General features: G+C 46.1%; 1 protein-coding gene across 7 annotated transcripts in view; it reads right to left on the bottom strand.

The window, feature by feature from the left end:
• Positions 1 to 13,028, bottom strand: part of LOC103889532 (ubiquitin carboxyl-terminal hydrolase 31-like) — a 58,387-nt gene that overhangs the window by 6,978 nt on the left and 38,381 nt on the right. The window contains exons 1-5 of one of the 7 annotated variants that reach the window (XM_063717628.1): positions 11,158 to 11,709; positions 7,473 to 7,601; positions 3,973 to 4,072; positions 3,671 to 3,809; positions 610 to 711 (exon numbers count right to left, since the gene is read on the bottom strand). In XM_063717628.1, the coding sequence (XP_063573698.1) occupies positions 610 to 711; positions 3,671 to 3,809; positions 3,973 to 4,072; positions 7,473 to 7,601; positions 11,158 to 11,223 (536 nt within the window). In that variant the 5' untranslated portion in view covers positions 11,224 to 11,709. Of the gene's footprint in view, positions 1 to 609; positions 712 to 3,666; positions 3,810 to 3,895; positions 4,073 to 5,219; positions 7,149 to 7,472; positions 7,602 to 11,157; positions 11,710 to 13,028 lie in introns of those variants that run through there. The other 6 variants (XM_063717629.1, XM_054534776.2, XM_054534777.2 and 3 more) reach the window with 6 other exon arrangements.

The following is a 13,028-nucleotide window of genomic DNA, read 5'->3' on the forward strand; positions in this document are numbered from 1 at the left end:
GGCTGGGTGACAGAGCGAGACTCCATCTCAGAAAAAATAACAAAAACAAAAACAAAAACAGTACACTCCGATCCAAACTGTTGCTGTATTGATTCCTCCTCTTTTGCTTACTGCCTGCCGATTTCTGAGTTGACAATTTCCTTCCCCATTCTCAGTATATCTCTGATTCATCCTTCATTGAGCATCTTTTATCATAAAGCTCTATTCTCTTTGTATTAATATCCTTGCCATGTTTCACAGGGCAGAAACAGCTGGGCTTATAAATAGCCATAGTCCTTCTGAAGGATGTGGTTGATCCTACAATAACACACTTTCCTAAGGATGACAACAACTCACTCCACCCCTAGAATAGCTGGTAACCGAGTTTCCACACAGTCTAGCTGGCAATGGAGTCAGGAGACGTTTTGCTACTTCACATCTTTTGGTCACTGGTAAATCTTAAGGTACTTTGTTTTCTGTTTTGTCAACTCTCTCTCTCTCTCTCTGGATATGTCTTCTGACCATTTGTTTCTATTTCTGCATTTACTGGGTCTAAACATTGTACAAAAGTTAAAAACAACATTCCAATGGGGGTTTCCTAAGAGGGTGGGGTTCAGTTTCTGAACTCACAGTTGGGTGTGTATTTCTTTCATATCCAATTTCCCATTCTCCTCTGCCTCTGATAGCTGCCTCTCATTTTCTGCTTGCTCACATTCTTTCATGTTTTGTTTCCTGAGATTAGAAGGGAGGGAAATGCACACACATGATCCACCAGCCCGTGTGGGATTCCCTCTGCCCTTCTGACATCTGAAGGCTGTGATTCAAAGATCCCCCCTGCAACCTTCCCATAAATGAACCAACTGATTCTCACAACCAAAGGGAGAATTGACACCTCCCATTGAGGGACAAAGAAATATCACACTCTGGCCTGCTGGCAAGTCACCTGTCATTTCCAGCTCATCTTCATAGTTCTGTAGTTAGTCCTATTCTTTAGTAAATATAAAGACTATTAAAAGCTTCTATGAGGTGCACTATGTGTGTCTCTGGGGTCAGTCTTGTGCTTGACACAGCGAAAGCTCATTTTAGTTCAGTGTGAAAAACCAGACCTCACCACCTCATCACAACTAACTCCATCGGAAGCAGAGGATTGCTCCTCATCTGCCTCCTCCTGTGGGAGACCTGATTCTCAGTCAGAGGCTGATGCCGGAACTGAGACCATCAGCCATAGAGAGATCCTTCCAGAATATGGTGTCATTAACCCTGCAGTTCACTACTGCACTTTGCCATGATTCAGGACTGGAACACTTGTCATCGACTTTAAAGATCCTGGTTGAGAGAAAAGGCAATCTCAATGCTGGGCGCATCTATTGAATTAGAAATGACCGGAATGGCTCCTAAGTCAGGGTGTTATGTCCTGAAAATAGATGACAACTGCAAACCATCCACCCTGGTGTTGACTGACTTTAACAAGGTTCAGTTCACAGAGAGTGAGGGCAGAAAAAGGAAATGGCCTAAAAAGGTAAGTTTGCTGTGTTGCCCTCACACCACTTGATTCATGCTCCTGATCCTAAGGACCTCACCTGATACTTGGTTTTATAGGAAGGATGTGTAAAATTCCCAGAACGCTAGGAAACAGGGACAAAAACACTTCAAAGAGAAAGTTAATGAACTTGTTTCTGACCACAGGGCATCCTTCAGCACACGCTGTCTGGAGTGGCCTCAAACAAGGAGTGTGTGGTGAGGTGCTGAGAATGCAATGGGAGCAGGGTCCTGTCCCCACGCTAAATGAGCTCACAGATTAATGCAAATGAGAAGCCAGTGAGGACCTCACTACTCCTGCTGTGCACTTGGGAACTACAAACACAAAACCTGACTCTGGAGGGAAGCTAAGGAAGCATTCTAATCTTGAGTTGACATAAGTGCATCTGAAGCTTCTGATCTCCGATGAGAACGATGGGGGACACCAAACAGAATATAAAACCCATGACTGAATACATCAAATTGCTAACATGGCAGTAAACAGACATGAGGTCAAGATGGAGAAGGAAACCCAGGACGAAAGTTAGCCTTGCATTTGGAACCCATTTCCCGGAGTTTCATTGCTGAATTCCAGAAGGGACTACTGAGATGCAAAGAAGCAGAGCAGCTTTTGCAAACATGCATGCGATTAGATGAAAAACAAGTGGATTGAGGGTCTGCCAATGAAAGCGACCCGTACTGAAGTCCACTGGCTCTGGTTGAGACCCAGAAGAGTCACACATCAGAACAGAAGTGGATAGGAAATACCCTGGCCTTTGTAGGGACTGAGCCTGCACTGATGACCTCAATTGCAGCCTGTATGGAAGACCCCTGACCATCCCCCAGAAGTAGACTCCCATCTCTTCTGCAACAAGATAACATGCTACTAGGCCTCAATTCATTGCTAAATATTTTTTAACAAGTATCTCACATTTAACAAAAAAAGATCAGTCATATGGCAGCAAAATACAATGTAATATGACCAAAACATGAAAGACTGTGAAAATGAATCTGGAGGTGAGCCAAGCATTGAATTCAACAATCCAGGCTGGGAGCAGTGGCTCACGCTGGGAGGCAGATGCAGGCGGATCACCTGAGGTCAGGAGTTCAAGACTAGCCTGGCCAACATGGTGAACCCTGGTCTTTACTAAAAATACAAAAATTGGGCTGGGCACAGTGGCTCACGCCTGTAATCCCAGCACATTGGGAGGCCAAGGTGTGCAGATCATGATGTCAGGAGTTCTAGACCAGCCTGGCCAATATGGTGAAACACCGCCTCTACTAAAACTACAAAAATTATCCGGGCATGGTGGCATATGCCTGTAGTCCCAGCTACTCAAGAGGCTGAGGGATAAGAATCGCCTGAACCTGGGAGGCGGAGGTTGCAGTGAGCCAAGATCACACCACTGCACTCTAGCCTGGGTGACAGAGTGAGACTCTGTCTCAAAAAAAAAAAAAAAAAAAAAAAAATTGGCTGACTGTGGTGGCACACACCTGTAATCCAAGCCACTCGGGAGTCTGAGGCAGAATTGCTTCAACCTGGGAGGCAGAGGTTGCAGTGAGCCAATACTGCGCCATAGCACTCCAGCCTGGGCGACAGAGTGAGACTCTATCTCAAAATTAAAAAAAAAAAAAAAAAAGGCTGGGTATGGTGGCTCACACCTCTAATCCAGCACTTTGGGAGGCTGAGGCGGGTGGATCACCTGAGGTCAGAAGTTCGAGACCAGCCTGGACAACATGGCGAAACCCCATCTCTAGTAAAAATACAAAAATTAGCTGGGCATGGTGGTGGGCACCTGTAATCCCAGCTACTTGGGAGGCTGAGGCAGGAGAATTGCTTGAACCCAAAAGGCAGTGAGTCGAGATTCTGCCATTGCACTACAGCCTGGGCAACAAGAGCAAAGCTCCATCTCAGGAAAAAAAAAAAAGAGAGAAAGGAAAACCAATGTCAGTACTAGCACCTCCTCTTCCCTCGAAAAAATTACAAACAAGAATGTAGGAAAGGAAACGAACTATGCGGATTAAACTAATCAAGCAGAAAGGACAAACTCAATTTTGAACCCACTGAATTTGCCACAAATATTGTAGAAAATATTCTCAAGGACTTTACAGTTGTCTACTTTGATTGGCACACGGTTCATAACAACAGTATTTGTGTCAAGGCACATCTTACTCTTCCTCGGCAGTCTTCCTCTGTCCATTGATTTTGTAATGACTGTTGACCTTCCTTGTCACCTTACGGACTTCAGCTCGAACTTTGGCTTCCATATGTCTCCATGAAGTAAAGAGGTCTTCCAGGCCAAATTTAATTCCTGGAAAGGAAGAAACCCTTTTCTTTGTGTGCATACAAATGGACCTCGGCCCTTGGTGAGGGTGAGGAGAGGAGAAGGTGAGAAACCTGAGGGCAAGAAGCTGTTCTTTCCCTTTCCAGGGCAAACTCATTTCCACACTATGGGGACTCCAACAGAGCCATACCTTCCCGGCTACGGCTATTGGACCTCCAGGCTTTCCGCTGTACATCCTTGGATCCATCATGTACATTTTGTGACTTTAAGACAGTCTTGAGGAAAGACACCTACGAAATAATAATTTAAGAACGACGGCTGGGCACGCTGGCTCATGTCTATAATCCCAGCACTTTGGGAGGCCGAGGCGGGTGGATCACGGGGTCAGGAGTTCAAGACCAGCCTGGCCAAGATGGTGAAACCCCGTCTCTACTAAAAATACAAAAATTAGCCGGGCATGGCTGCGGGCGTCTGTAATCCAAGCTACTCGGGAGGCTGAGGCAAAGAACCATTTGAAGCCGGGTGGCGGAAGTTGCAGTGAGCCGAGATCACCGGGAGGTGGTGCCTGCCTGTAATCCTAACTAGTCGGGAGGCTGAGGCAGGAGAATCACTTGAACCCAGGAGGAAAATGTTGTAGTGAGCTGAGATTGTGCCATTGCACTCCAACCTGGGCAACAACATTGAAACTCTGTCTCAAAAAAAAAAAAAAAAAACAATAGGCCAGGTGCGGTAGCTCACGCCTGTAATCCCAGCACTTTGGGAGGCCGAGGCAGGTGAATCACAAGGTCAAGAGATGGAGACCATCCTGGCCAACATGATGAAACCCCGTCTCTATTAAAAATGCAAAAATTAGCTGAGCATGGTGGCGCACGCCTGTAGTCCCAGCTACTCGGGAGGCTGAGGCAGGAGAACTGTTTGAATCCAGGAGGCAGAGGTTGCAGTGAGCCGAGATCACACCACTGCACTCCAGCCTGGTGACAGAGTGAGACTCCGTCTCAAAAAAAAAAAAAAAAAAAGAAGACATGAATATACTTCACACAACTGAACTGCACACTTCAACACGGTTAGATGGTAATTATCATGTTATAAGTATTTTACCACAGGTTAACATGTTTCACAACTTGAAAAGGAAGTAATTACCTTCAGCTCTCCGAGTTCTAGAATTTGTAACATTTCACCCCCTGCTCCTTCCTGATCTGCACTGGAGCATCTTCCTTCTATCCCTGCTCTACTCAGAGTCCACTTTCCCTTCCCTCACATCAGCTTCATTGAGGCTGGTTTGAACCTAACGCAAAACATTCTCACTAACGACTGAATTCCCACCAAGATTTCCATATTATCACAGTATGCTTTTAATCTTCTAAGATATTAAATATTTGTTCTCATCATAGCTAAAATGCAATGCAAATCCCATCTCAGATGTGGGTCAGATACCTATGAATCTCCTGAGGTAGTTATTGAAATAACTTTTTTTTTTTTTTTTTTTGGGATGGAGTGTCACTCTCACCCATGCTGAAGTGCAGTGGCGCTACCTTGGCTCACGGCAACCTCCACCTCCCAGATTCAAGCAATTCTTGTGCCTCAGCCTCCCAAGTAGCTGGGATTACGGGTGCCCGCTACCATGCCTGGCTAATTTTTGTCTTTTTAGTAGAGATGGGGTTGCACCATGTTGGCCCATCTGGTCTTGAACTCCTGACCTCAAGTGATCCACCTGCCTCAGCCTCCCAAAGTGCTGGGATTACAGGCATGAGCCACCACACCTGGCCTGAAATAATATCTTTCAAATTCTTTGCAGAATTTGTTCTTTTCTGATTTCTGCACATAGGATAAAAAACAAAACATGTACTAGGATTTCGAGAGAAGCATGGGTAATCTAAAAAGATGAAAGAGCAACCACACCTATCCCACAGCTACGCTAGATTTCATAGGAAAGGTAGCTGGCCCAGTTTGGAGCTAGGAGGAATGTCAAACACATGAAGAAATGAGAAGCAAGGAAATGCCATCATGCATGAATGCTTCATGGCACCCATGATGTCCCTGCTTAGGAGGTAGTGGTATAGATGACTAGATGATAAGGACAAAGATGAGAAGGTGTGAAGTTGTCCAAGTCCAACAGCTCAACTGAACTTTCCTAAATGGAATTTTTAAAAAGTGGTAAATTTAAAAACTTCCCCCGGCTCACGTGGTGGCTCACGCTTGTAATCCCAGCACTTTGGGAGGCTGAGGCGGGCGGATCATTTGAGGTCGGGTTTTGAGACTAGCCTGGCCAACATGGTAAAACCCCGACTCTACTAAAAATACAAAAATTAGCTGGGCATGGTGGTGGGCACCTGTAATCCCAGCTACTTGAGAGGCTGAGGCAGGGGAATCGCTTGAAGCCAGGAGGTGGAGGTTGCAGTGAGCCAAGATCACACCATTATACTCCAGCCTGGGCAACACAGGGAGACTCGTCTCGGGGCTGGGAAAAAAAAAAGAAAAAAAAAACTTCCTCCAATTTATACCGAAAATTCTCTCTTCAGGACTAAGTGGCATAGAGAATGTTAAATGTGCCTCGATATCTTCATAACTCATATATTTTCTGTTTTCTACATATCTTGAAAGGCAGTGCCAAATGACGTGTAATTATCTAGGTGGTAAAACTGAAACATACTTCCTCTTCCCTTGAATATAAAAAAGCATTGTGGTATTAGTACTTTTATCTTGGATCATTGTTCAGAAGGAGGTTCAGCCCCCAGACAACCACATTTTTACTGCCATGAATGGCAAGAGAAAATGTAGAGCTCAACTTACCCAATGGAAAAAAGGCTCAAAAGACAAATTATGGCACAACTTAGCAGCCAAATTCTTACCAAGTACAGACTTTTGACATACTGATCTCTCTCCAGTTGCAACTGGGAACATGCACTTTGAATGATGTCATTCAAAATTACCCTGCCCAGACACACTTTTCATTGATTCTCTGGAGGGCAGTTCTAAGAGATTCTCTGGGGCTTTCTCTGCATCATGAGACGCAGTGCAGTTCTGCCCTTCATCTTCTGGCAGTTTGTCACCTCATCCCTATGACCTCAGAGGAACTTTGTCTCAGGCCAATTGTTTGTTCCTTGAGCTCTTCCATTTCCCCTAAAAATCATTTGCTGCCCCTCTAAATGGCCTACATCTCCATCTATCTCCCTCTCCCCTCAGAAGAGGGTGCTCTTTAAGCATCAACCATCCGGCCCTTCTAGCAGTCTCATTTTTCAGCTGGTTCCCATGTTTATGCCTGTTCTATGTTTTTCTTCTCCTGTTAAGCTGTCTGTTGTCAGCTCATTTCTGCAGTGAATCTTCAGAGAGGAGACTGGAAGCTTTCCTTCCACCCATATGCTAGAACTATAAAGCAGAAGAGTTTAGAAAGAATTTCCTATTTAAGTGATGAAACCTCATATTCCATTTCTGATAAATAACACTAAGGTTAAAAAAAGTTATTTTTGACCAAAAGCTCTGTTGACATTTTATTAAACAAACACCAACCTATTTAATTTTCATAATATAAATGGCAGATATTTTCATAATTCTTATGCTAATAAATCATTTCCCTGATTTTTTGGGTAAAACCACATATTCATAATGAAGTCCAGAAACGTGAATTGTTTTAAATAATTTCTTCTTATTTGTGATTACAAGTATACCTCTACAGAAAGTTAGTATACTCACACAAAGGCTAGTTTTCCAGAGGAAAATGGCAAGTGTAGAAATTCCCAGAAACACAATAATGATAACTATCCAAGGAATTCCACAAAAGTCAGTCCCAGGATGAAAACCATCAGGCAGAGAATTGATAACCTGGAATAATAATAGTTGAAATAATGAAAAGGTCAATGACACTGACAATATTTCACTCAGAAAGAATCATCCTTAGAAACCGTCAACCTCCTCCAAAAGGTAACCACATCCCTCAGATATCACCGTGGGATTCCACTGCTACAAAAAAGAACAGAAGTTAGAAGTCTCATGTTTTTCAGATGGCTGGTAGTGTTTTTAGGCATTGCAAATGTGGGGTGTCATCTTTCTTGGTATAAAGCAGGGATATCCAATCTTTTGGCTTCCCTGGCTATATTAAAAGAAGCAAAGTTGTCTTGAGCCACACATAACATACACTAACACTAACAATAGCTGATGATCTAAAAAAAGCTCTTTTTTTTTTTTTTTTTGGAGACAGTGTTCCGCTCTGCTCAGTCGTCCAGGCTGGAGTGCAGTGGTGCAATCTCGGCTCACTGCAACCTCCAGCTCCTGGGCTCAAGCCATTCTCCTCCCTCAGCCTCCCGAGTAGCTGAGATTACAGGTCTCTGCCACCATGCCCGACTAATTTTTGTATTTTTAGTAGAGATGAGGTTTCACCATGTTGGCCAGGCTGGTCTCGAACTCCTGACAGGCGATCTGCCTGCCTCGGCCTCCCAAAGTGCTGGGATTACAGGCGTGAGCCACCGTGCCTGGCCATTTTTTTGCTTTTGTTTTTGTCTGTTGTTTTTGAGGTGGGGTGTCACTCTGTCACCCAGGCTGGAGTGCAGTGGCGTGCTCTCGGCTCATTGCAACCTCTGCCTCTCAGGTTCAAGTGATTCTCCTGCCTCAGCCTCCTGAGTAGCTGGGAGTACAGGTGCCTGACAGTGCACTCAGCAAATTTTTGTATTTTTTGTGGAGATGGGGTTTTGCCATGTTGGCCAGGGTGGTCTCAAACTCCTGACCTCAGGTAATCTGCCCGCCTCAGCCTCCCAAAGTGCTGGGATTAGAGGCAAGAGCCACTGCACCTGGCCAGAATCTCATAATGTTTTAAGAAAGTTTACAAATTTGTGTTGAACTGCATTCAAAACTGTCCTGGGCCACATGCAGCCCATCACTCATGGGTAAGACAAGCTAAGTATAAAGTAATTATCTTATCTTTTCTTTTCTGTTTTGAGACAAAGTCTTGCTCTGTTACCCAGGCTAGATTGCAGTGGCATGATCTCAGGTCACTGCAACCTCCGCCTCCCGGGTTCAAGCGATTCTCCTGCCTCAGCCTACTGAGTAACTGGGATTACAGGTGCCTGCCACTGTGGTCGGCTAATTTTTGTATTTTTAGTAGAGACAGGGTTTCACCATGTTGGCCAGGCTGGTCTCCAACTCCTGACCTCATGATCTACTTGCCTCGGCCTCCCAAAGTGCTGGGAATACAGGTGTGAGCCACTGCGCCTGGCCAGTAGTTATCTTTTCTTTAAAGTTATTTACTTGTTTTTCAAATTGACATGTAACATTGGATGCATTTATTATATATCACATGATAAAAGAATCCCTCTAAATAATACTTCTCTCTTGGATTATGTGAATCTTTGTCATTTAAAGCTCAGCATAAGTAAAAAAAAAAAAAAAAAAAAAAATACAATGAAGGGATTACTTCATTCACAAATAAGTATCAAATTTTAGTGCTTCAAAATTAACAAGGTGGGCCGGGCGCGGTGGCTCATGCTTGTAATCCCAGCAATTTGGGAAGCCGAGGTGGGTGGATCACGAGATCAGGAGATTGAGACCATCCTAGCTAACATGGTGAAACCCCATCTCTACTAAAAATACAAAAAATTAGCAGGGCCTGGTGGCACACGCCTATAGTTCCAGCTACTCGGGAGGCTGAGGCAGACGAATCACTTGAACCGGGGAGGCAGAGGTTGCAGTGAGCCGAGATTGCACCACTGCACTCAGCCTGGGTGACAGAGTGAGACTCCGTCTCCAAAAAAAAAAAAAAAAAAATGACCAAGGTGGAGATCATGCAAATGGCATGAAGAGTGTGGGATTTCTCTAAGACTGTTCATATTCATTCCATTAGACTCTTATGTGAGTGAAGACGAAGACTTCCCCTGAGTAAGTTCAGACAGCTTGTGATAGCATTTCTACATCGATTCCTCAGGATTTAACTATATATTTTTGAAAACATCTCAATTTTAAATGTTTCTTTCAAGATGGTGAATTAAACAGAGATAGCCCTTCAACAGGTTGAACTCAGCATATGCTGAGTCTGAAATGCAAATCACGGAGTTAGAGAACCATACAACAATGGTAATGATTCAGAAACATGGTGTTGAGCAGAATAAGGCAGACACAAAAGAGTACCTATGGCATGGCATGCATCTGTATACGCGAAATTCCAGAATAAGCAAGCTAACCCATGATAAGAAAGAGACTGGCCGGGAAGAGTGAGACTTCACTTTCTGGGGTGACATAACAGTTAGATCTTGGCTGGGCACGATGGTTTACGCTTGTAATCCCAACGCTTTGGGAGGCCGAGGCGGGTGGATCAACTGAGGTCGGGAGTTCAAAACCAGCCTGACCAACAAGGAGAAACCCTATCTCTACTAAAAATACAAAATTAGCTGGGCGTGGTGGCACACGGCTGTAATCCCAGCCACTCGGGAGGCTGAGGCAGGAGAATTGCTCGAACCTGGGAAGCAGAGGTTGCGGTGAGCTGATAGTGTACCACTGCACTCCAATGGGCAACAAGGGATATTGTGCCATTGCACTCCAGCCTGGGCAACAAGGGAGAAACTCTGTCTCAAAAAAAATGATAATAATAAAATAAAAATAAAAATAATAAAAATAAAATAATGTAGATCTTGAACGGGGGTTGGGTTATGCTAGTGTACGTACTTTCCAAAGTTAGTAAACTTACACTTAAGGTTATATATTTTGGCCGCGCACGGTGGCTCACGCCTGTAATCCCAGCACTTTGGGAGGCTGAGGCAGGCGGATCACGAGGTCGAGAGATGGAGACTATCCTGGCGAACATGGTGAAACCCCGTCTATACTAAAAATACAAAAATTAGCCAGGCGTGGTGGTCTGCGCTTGTAATCCCAGCTACTCAGGAGGCTGAGGCAGGACAACTGCTTGAACCCCAGAAGCGGAGGTTGCAGTGAGCCGAGATCTTGCCACTGCACTCCAGCCTGGGTGACAGAGTGAGACTCTGTCTTAAAAAATAAAAATAAAAACAAAGTCGTCAAACCAGATGACACAAATCAAATGATATTTCACTTTGTTTTGGTCCATTTCGTTTTTCTGAGACAAGAGTGCAGCGGGGCCATCTCGGCTAACTGCAACTTCCAGCTCTTAGGCCCAAGCGATCCTCCCACCTCAGCCTCTCCGTTAACTGGAATAACAGGTATGCACCACCAGGCCCGACTAATCTTTTTTGGAATTTTTTGTAGAGATGGGGTTTCGCTATGATGCCCTGGCTAGTCTTCAACTCCTGGACTCAAGTGATCTGCCCACCTCGGCCCCCTAAAGTGCTGGGATTACAGGCCTGAGCTGTGTAATTTCATGCCGCGTGACACAGCCCGCTAACAAGGAAGAAACCCCGCGGGTCCAGCGTCTACTCACATAGGTGGGGTGATGGCTGATAAATCCCAGCAGGAGGAGCCAAAAGAGCAGCCACCACACCGGCATGTCCTGGTCCTCTCAGGGAGCCCTGAGGCGGCCAGGACAGAGGCGGGGGTGGCTTAGGGCGGGGGGAGGGAAGGGGACGGGGACGGGGATGGGGAGGTGGAGGGAAGGGGGAGGGGAGGGGAGGGGAGGGGAGGGGAGGGAAGGGAAGGGAAAGGAGGAGAAGGGGGCTGTTGGGCACCTGGAGGTGGAAGAGGAGGAGGAGGAGGAGGAGGAAAAAGGGGTCTGGGAAAGGATCCGGTTCAAATTAAGTTCTCAAGCGCTGGTGGAAGGTTTAGCTACAGGTCACGGAGAAGGTCAATCAGGGAAGCAACAGGACGCGCAGGGCAAGGGAGCGTGAGGCTTAGGAGCAGTTAGATGGAGACCAAGGTTCCGCTTTCCACCAAACCTTCTTCGGTCTGGGCCCTCTCTTAGCAACCCTGGGATTTTATACTCCCTCTCCACCAATCCCTGACGCCGGTGGTGCGGCCTCACAATGGACATCCCACGAGCGCCCCGCCATTGGACGAGCGCCCCGCCATTCCAATGCCCCCTCCCCCATCTCAGCCCCCCACCCTCCTCCCAAGAACAGGTCCTCTCTGGAACCTTCACAAACCTGATTTCTGGTCCTCCCCAACCAGCTCCCTGTCCCTGCTTCTGGGCACTCCTTCCTTCCTGAGCTCCCAGGGTTCCTCAAGGTCAAACACGGAGAAACCCTATCGCTACTAAAAATACAAAATTAACTGGGTGTGGTGGCACACGGCTGTAATCCCAGCCACTCGGGAGGCTGAGGCAGGAGAATTGCTCGAACCTGGGAAGCAGAGGTTGCGGTGAGCTGATATTGTACCACTGTACTCCAATGGGCAACAAGGGATATTGTGCCATTGCACTCCAGCCTGGGCAACAAGGGAGAAACTCTGTCTCAAAAAAATAATAATAATAAAATAAAAATAAAAATAATAAAATTAAAATAATGTAGATCTTGAATGGGGGTTGGGTTATGCTGGTGTACGTACTTTCCAAAGTTAGTAAACTTACACTTAAGGTTGTATGTTTTGGCCGGGCGCGGCGGCTCACGCCTGTAATCCCAGCACTTTGGGAGGCTGAGGCAGGCGGATCACGAGGTCGAGAGATGGAGACTATCCTGGCGAACATGGTGAAACCCAGTCTATACTAAAAATACAAAAATTAGCCAGGCGTGGTGGTCTGCGCTTGTAATCCCAGCTACTCAGGAGGCTGAGGCAGGACAATTGCTTGAACCCCAGAAGCGGAGGTTGCCGTGAGCCGAGATCTTGCCGCTGCACTCCAGCCTGGGCGACAGAGTGAGACTCTGTCTAAAAAAAACAAAGTCGTCAAACCAGATGACACAAATCAAATGATATTTCACTTTGTTTTGGTCCATTTCGTTTTTCTGAGACAAGAGTGCAGCGGGGCCATCTCGGCTAACTGCAACTTCCAGCTCTTAGGCCCAAGGGATCCTCCCACCTCAGCCTCTCCGTTAACTGGAATAACAGGTATGCACCACCAGGCCCGACTAATCTTTTTTGGAATTTTTTGTAGAGATGGGGTTTCGCTATGATGCCCTGGCTAGTCTTCAACTCCTGGACTCAAGTGATCTGCCCACCTCGGCCCCCTAAAGTGCTGGGATTACAGGCCTGAGCTGTGTAATTTCATGCCGCGTGACACAGCCCGCTAACAAGGAAGAAACCCCGCAGGTCCAGCGTCTACTCACATAGGTGGGGTGATGGCTGATAAATCCCAGCAGGAGGAGCCAAAAGAGCAGCCACCACACCGACATGTCCTGGTCCTCTCAGGGCGCCCTGAGGCGG

Source organism: Pongo abelii, chromosome 18 (genome assembly GCF_028885655.2).
Source record: "Pongo abelii isolate AG06213 chromosome 18, NHGRI_mPonAbe1-v2.0_pri, whole genome shotgun sequence".
NCBI lineage: Eukaryota > Metazoa > Chordata > Mammalia > Primates > Hominidae > Pongo > Pongo abelii.